At 42.5% G+C, this 7,709-nt stretch overlaps 1 protein-coding gene across 1 annotated transcript; it reads right to left on the reverse strand.

The window, feature by feature from the left end:
- Window positions 1–254: 254 nt before the first annotated feature.
- Window positions 255–2,281, reverse strand: LOC116410327 (traf2 and NCK-interacting protein kinase-like). The gene is made up of 4 exons (XM_031900577.1): window positions 2,026–2,281; window positions 1,687–1,759; window positions 1,383–1,558; window positions 255–855 (listed from the first exon to the last, which is right to left on the reverse strand). The coding sequence occupies exons 1-4, from the start codon at window positions 2,126–2,128 to the stop codon at window positions 572–574; spliced, it is 636 nt and encodes a 211-aa protein (XP_031756437.1). The 5' UTR covers window positions 2,129–2,281; the 3' UTR covers window positions 255–571.
- Window positions 2,282–7,709: the final 5,428 nt, after the last annotated feature.

A 7,709-nucleotide genomic window follows, 5' to 3' on the forward strand; every position in this document is an offset into this window, starting at 1 on the left:
ACTAGCTGAAGAGAAAAAAGAGATTAGAATAAGGCAAAGAGCATGCTGGTTGAGGAGTAGACAAATAAAGGGAGAGACCTCGGGTGGAGCTATGGTAATTTGAATCTAAGGTCCCACTGGTGGAGCTGTGGTGTTTAAAAAATGTGAATGCCACTGGTGAATCTGTAGAAATCTGTGGTGAGTATCACTGTTGCTGTGGTTGTTTGAAATGAAGATTTTAAAGGAAAGACATCATTGGTGGAGCAGTTGTAGTCTGAGATATGATGACAGATAATGATGACAGATCTACAGTTAGAAAAACAGATCTGAATGCAGATGTTAAAGGCAGAGACTGCTGGTGGAGTTACAGTTATTTAAAGAGGAGACGCCACTGTGGAGGAGCTGGGGCAGCTGCAAGGGATCGTGTTGATGGAGCTACAGATGCTAGAGGTGTGGTAGTCTGAGGAAAGAGCCTAGTGGTAAAGGAGCAGTAGAAGAAGGAGAGATGGTACCTTTCTCTGCAGATGTTCCTTTCTCCTTGGATGGTATACAGGAGACTCACCCTGGGCACTTGATGTTATTGGCCACAGGATCACACACAGGCAAAACCCTCCAGGGCCATTTGCTGAGCCTCCTTCTGTTCTGGCGATGTTTCAATTGCGCAGAAGTCACAGGCTCGCCGTAGATGTTCCATGGCACAGCAAGGCCGTAGCTGTTCCCTGGCCCGCCGTAGCTGTTCCCTGGCCTGCCGTAGCTGTTCCCTGGCCCGCCGTAGCTGTTCCATGGCCCAGCGAGGCCGTAGATGTTCCCTGGCCCCGCGTAGCTGTTCCCTGGCCCGCCGTAGCTGTTTCCTGGCCCAGCGAACTGCTCTCAATCCTATATAGATAAATAAAATCACAGTAAGGAAAAAAAATGAAAATGAATCCCTGGGACAGCCTTTCATCCAACTAGTCTGAACTACTGAACCCATTTCACTACAATTACCAGCAGATTTGACATGGCGGTAGTTCCATGATTCTACTACGAGTATACTGCGTCTGCTACTGACTTGCAGCAAGTGAATTGGATGCAAATGCTGTTACTATTGCTGCGCAGAATGAACTGCAGTTTACAAAAGCACCTACTAACTAGCGCATGTATTGCTGCAGGAGCAACAGTTGCTAGAGTAATGGCAACCAACTAGCACTTGAGATTTATAACAGGAAAGCTGCAGAATAAAACTTACAGTATATGATTCAAAAGCAACATTATATTACATTATATTATTGTACTAAAATGTAATAATTAGGTAAAGTTTATTATTCCTAGCACCACTATTACAATTCCAGCTCAAGCAGCTTCTCATTTTAGTAAGTTAAGTGATGTGACAGTACAGCCTTAACAAATATAATGGATTCCCTCACCTTGTTTGGCCGGCCGGTTCTGCACAGCCCGAAGGTGTTCCTCGATTTCAGCCCTGATGGTTTTCGCAGGGGGCAGTTCAGTAATGAACGGGTGCTGCAGGAGCTCTTCCGCACTCCATCTCCGGGAAGGATCCTTCTCAAGGCACGACTCCAAGAAGGACACAAAAGTTTGAGACCTGGAAAAAGGAAAAGATTTGAGCAAGATAAACAGATGTATCGCTTTAATCGCTAATATGCCAAGGTGAGAGACACACAGAGTTGCAGTATCAGCATTGCACAGTGACATGAGCTGGGAAGGACTCACCAGGTCCTTGATATGAGCCTCGGAGAGTCGTTGTTGATGATCAGGTCCGACACTAGCTCCTGATCGGCGTATGCTAAAAGTTAAAAACATATATATATCAGTCCCTTCAAACATGAAGCTGAAGTATTGGGGCTTATTCGCTATTTCCACCATAATAGACATTTTGCTTTAGAATAATTATAACAAACAATACATAACAAACAAACAATACCCCTGCACATAGAAACACAGGCATGGCCTGGATTTCTGCATGTAACTAAATAAAGGCTCTTTGCCAGACTGGGTAACAATTCCTTGGTTACAATGTACAGAAACCCACAATTGTTGTGATTCACTTACGTGTTTTTCCCTCGGCCATTTCGATGGCAGTGATTCCAAGGGACCAGATGTCACACTGGAAAAGAAGACACCAAAGAGCATTAGGATAGAATTGGGTTAGCATATGATTTAGTTACTTGTTACCGGGGGGTTCCCAATGGCTTCATGTTTAGCACTCATGTAACTGAATTGGCCTTTACTGAATGCAGCACCCATTTGTGCAGACACATAAATGCCATTGGGTCCTCCTACTGCTCCTACAACATACTTTGGTGTCGAATTCCAGTTCCCTGTCCCTCCTCCTAAAGGCCTCGGGTGCCATCCAGTGCGCAGTCCCATCGGTCTGCTTGCACTTCCCTGTCTGTGGGTCCAGGTCCCAGCAGAGTCCGAAATCGACTGAAATGACAGAATAAACATATAAATGGAAAATTAATTCATTTTAAGGGCAATAAGATAAAAATCTGTATCATGATACCCTCTGTACTTTATATCCACAAAAGCTTCCCCCCATCCATTCATCTTACAACTATAAGTTTTACTCACTGAGTTTGATGTTTCCCTTCTCGGTGAGCATCACGTTGGGGCTCTTGATGTCCCTGTGAACGGCCCGGTGGTGGTGGATGTGGTTGAGAGCCTGGGGAGATTGAGATGTAGGTTATAAGAATATAACAGACATTTGGCTAAATATTCCTAACAAAGAGCATGTAACACAATGTAGGAAAATCATGATCTACAAAAACAATAAAATAAAAAAAAAAATATATATATATACAGCAAAATAATAGACGAGTCCTTAAGGAGTTAAGTTTACCTTCAATACCTCCCTGCAGACATAGCCAATCCAGGTCTCCTTCAGGGATTGGCCTTCGGTGCTGTCGATCAGGTTGTACAGGGAGCCGCCGCTGCAGTACTCAAGGACAAGCTGCAATAGGAAGGAATGATTTCAGGCCGTGTATGTATTTTATCGCCTCCAATGGAGATCTCTTTGGCACATAAGGGATGAATGTGATGCAACAAACAATTTCTTACCTCCAGATACTCTGATGACTCCTCGTTTGGAGCAGGGTGGTAATAAGCTCCATAGTAAGAGGCGATGTTCCTGTGCCTGCTGAACTTCAGGAGAAAGCTTACCTCTCGGCAGACTGACTCCTCATCCTGGAGAGGAAAAATAGAAACCCTTTAGCTCACATAGGCAGCCACACAATAGGGATGATATGGAGAAAGGAACTATAAAGAAACCTTACCCGAGTGATGTTGGCCATCTTGACGGCTACCTTACCTCTGCGATGGTGATGGCCCTGTAACACACACAGAAAGGTGTAACTGACATTCAGTATTAGCTGGAAATATCAAGACTCATATAGGGAACAAACTGACAGAAATATTGAGTTATTAAGGAATGTAATCATGTGCATAGCAGGGATAGTGATAGCACTTTCAACTTGCTTTTAGCTCCCCCTGCTCTCTAGGAATTTGGTTGGTCCCTTACCATGAACACGGCTCCAGTGCCGCCCTCTCCGATTTGCGTCTCCTTGGTCAGCCGACCATCAGGAGGCTGGGAAAAATAGATAAATAGAATTAAAGGGGAATTTTATTGATAACATAATATTCCACGGTGGAAAAAATATGTATTAACTACAATGGGGGCAGACAGGAAGGAGACGGACTTTTGGGAAGGAGGGGCATGAGAAACACATGAAAGACAGAGGCAATTGGCAGGTGTGAGGTTCATAAAACTGGGGGGGTATCACCAAACCAACACCCAAATTCCATGCTCTAGCAGTCCCTACAGGGTGTTGGTCATGTATGTCACCCTCTTTCCTACTCACCTTATAAATTTCGGAGAGGCGTCCGAATTCAGCTGTTCGCTGAGGGAAAATGAAAAGCTTCTGTTAGTTTAAAGGGTCATTATTAGGCCCAACACTTGCTGAGTAACAAAATGGTACTACCCCTTGTGGAACATGCCCTTCCACTAAAAGTGGGGTCCCATAGCAAATTCACTTTAGGGCTTTTAAACCTTGGCCAAGAATGGGACTTTATTCACAAACCAACTTATTAGTCTTTGCCCCACTGTGCCCCCTACACCCCCTGTGCCCCCAGCAGTCACAGGGTCTCCTTTCTCTATAGTTACACCCCTGGATATTAAAGAACTGTCTGATAAAGTGTCTGATTCTGGGATAAATTGGCCCCATATAGAACCAGATATTTATTCAGGCTCATTAAAGAGCCCCATATGGGCAGAACACTGCTCTGTGTGTCACTGAATGGGTTAACATTCTATACTTTACACCAAAACCCTTGAGTCAAATGAAATCCATAGCAGGAGCCTTACCTTCCTCCGGGGGGCGCAGAATGGCATTGCGCCCTAGTGGTTTTGCTCTTAAAAGAGCAGTTGGGTTTAGAAAAAAAAAAAATCAGCTGATATCAATGGAAGATGTTTTTTCCAAAGAAAAGCTGAAAATTTCAGGAAAATCACTGAATATCGCTCTGAAAAAGCTTTGAAATCGCTCAGAAATCGCTCAGAAATCGCTCAGAAATCGCTCAGAAATCGCTCTGTCGCACAATTTCACTGTATGGGGGGACAGAAATGAAAAGATATAAGTTCCATGGTCCGGCCCTCTCTGCTATACAGATCAGGATACACTGCATTATATTCACATTATTCCCCCCTGACCAATCCTTCCATTTTACCAAAAAAACCTGATATTTATTCTCTATGATATTTTTATTCAAATTTCTGAAATCTGATTTCTGTGTAATGTGACATTATTTCAGGTTAGCAAAAGTCATGCTGCTGAGTTCTGCAGCAATAACGGCATTAAAGGTGAAGTTCCCCTGATAAGGATGCTGGGAGTTGTAGTTCTGCAGCAGCTTGGGGGCCACATGTTGGGGGACTATGGATAATACTGGGAGTATTTATCCTGGCCTCTTAACCAGGGGTAAGGAACACACATATATATACATAGCACCCAGGGGTAAGGAACGGCTGACAGTGGCAGATGCAGCCCAGTAACCACTAAAAAATCTATGCCATGTTGTACTGACCCCCTGCTTGTGTTTCTTAGTTCAGAAGGCAGCTGCAAAGACTTTTAGGGCATGCTGGGAGCTGTAGTTCTGTGCTAAATAACTATGGGCAAAGCTCTATATAACATAAAGCTCTCAGATGTTACTAGGCATCATCACCCCCCCATCACTTGCACCAGTCCAGGTGATGATATCATTACTAGCATAGGATACTGAGATTCTGACTGTTTAACAGGATGTACCAATACATGGGTAGGGGGATTTCAACTTGCACAGAAGGGAAATAGCAATAATGGCAGCTCTCAGAGCAGAGGGGATCCCATATAAAGGAAGGGAGAGGATTACAGGTACTTGTTTTGGATTTCATGAAAGAGAACAGTAGTTGGATTGGGAATGATGCAGCACATTAATGTATCCCCTGTATGAGTGTCTGTATGCTCCACCCACCTCTATAGTAAAGATTAATATACCTAAATGGGTTGCAGCCAATCACATTTGAGTTTAAGATTTTACCTATGACTGGCTACCAAGATCCAACATGTATATAAATAATGCCGAGCTGAATGGGACCCTAGCAACCACAGGACAAGGGCCACAAGCTGCAGGTCTGATAGGGGATGATGGGAGTTGTAGGTCAGTGACAGTAACAGGACTACAGGCTGAAAGTATGATAGGGGATGCTGGGAGTTGGGACAAGCAATGGCTGCCTGTCATTAACTGCCTCAGACAGCATCAGTGGCCCATTAATGCCTGCAAAATGGCAACTCTGAAACTTTATGTTTAAAAGTTTTTTACGTACAAAGTAAGAAAATATGAATATTAAGAGCATTGGAGGCAGAACCTGAACACCAAGTGGCCAACTGTCATCCCAAACACTGTCAGACTTTGCCCTTAATAATTTCCAAACTTGTTTTAATAAAAAGCAAAATTAAAAACAACATAAATATTAATATTAGAAGAGGAATCTGAATCCCAAATGTTATTTTATGCTTTTTGTATTTATCCTGAGAGGTCTGTAGCCTCCCTGCTCCCCTATTTATTCCCCCAACCGCTACTCTCCAATAGTCATGTTTTATATGTATGTATTTATGTATTAAACTTGAAAAATTCTATGCAAACCCAAGGCTAATATCCCAGGCGCTACCTAGTGATGCAGTTAAGTAGTGATTTTCTGCATTTATGTCATTATTTTCCTAAAATGTCCCCCCAGCGTGTGGCGCACTCCACTTACCTCTGATCCCAGAAATGAAAGTGAGAAAAGCCGTTAATAACGGACACTCTAGCAACCAAATGACAGTTAAAACCGTTAAACTTAAGGGCATCACAATGTTACTGTCACACATCAGGCTTATGGCAGTGTCACAGTGACAGTTGGTGGCTGTGAAATAGCAGCTTTGAGACTTGTAGCTTAAAATCATACAAACCAGACACTTTTAAATACAGTGTGACTTACAGTAAGCAATGGGAATATAAATATATTAGAAGAATATGGATACCAAATGTTATTTTATACTTCCATGTATCTATGCTGAGAGGTTTGTAGGCTCCCTGTTCCCCAATGCTTCCTACCAACCCAGCTCTCATAATAGAGTTTTATATTTATTAAATAAAAGAATATGTGTAAAACCAAAGCTAATACCCCAGGTGCTTTATTTCATTTCTGCCATTATTTTCTGCCATTATTCGTCTCCAGCGATGAGCTCTCCCACCTGGGCTGAACATTTCCATCTCGTACCCCTGAGAAGAAACATAAAATTATAGACACCATTGGATACCCCTGTTTGAATCACAGGGATATTAGAGTTGCAGTAAAAAGAAATCAACCAATTTATATTTGTGGTTGTGGCGATTATTTTTTTTCTATTAAACAGACCAACTACAGTAAGGTTACACTTTGCAAAACCCTTTGTGTTTATTTACAGCTACATCCCTGGTGCCCTTACCTATGAATATGATAGTTATGCAGCAATATATATTGTAACTGTGGGTATTTTGCCCTTGAATGGTTGGTGAGATAATAAATCCACCCGCCAGCATCTGAGTGTCTGTACAGCCCTATAGGGGTACATGAGACACAGTCATGGGCAGCGCCCCCAGCTTAAGGGGCTAAGGATTAAAAACAGAAATACATGTACATTAGCCACCATGTAGGTATTTTGCCTGCCTAGCTGCTAACAGTTACCCTCTATGTCACTGTCATTAATAGGGAGGAAAGATAACACAGACAGGAAGGCTTTATTCCCCCACCAATTACAAAGAGATGCAAAATTTGGAGTAAATGCTGGGGGTAACTCTGTATCTGCAGGTTTATACATAGGCACATTAGAGATTTAATACATGGAATAAATGCCAAAGGGCAGTGTTAATTAATATAACATTTGCCTGATATGCCTTTTAAAAATCTCACGTAAAAGAAGTGTTTTAATAAATACATTTTGAGTGGTTTTATAATCTGCACTATTGGAGATTGATATTTGTTTGTTTTTTTTAATTAACATGGTGCAGCCTTCAAAAATACAGCGGTCTGGGACTGGCACATTCACACTATAGTAAAATGTTTGTAGTTACTATACACCACATGTCCTGGTCTTGGGCTGCTGCAATAAATCACTGGGAAATACAGTAAAGGGGGCGGCGCATGACAATCTTTTTTTATGCGCACAACAATTTTTTGTTATGCG

This window comes from Xenopus tropicalis, chromosome 4, assembly GCF_000004195.4.
Source record: "Xenopus tropicalis strain Nigerian chromosome 4, UCB_Xtro_10.0, whole genome shotgun sequence".
In the NCBI taxonomy this organism is placed as follows: Eukaryota; Metazoa; Chordata; class Amphibia; order Anura; family Pipidae; genus Xenopus; species Xenopus tropicalis.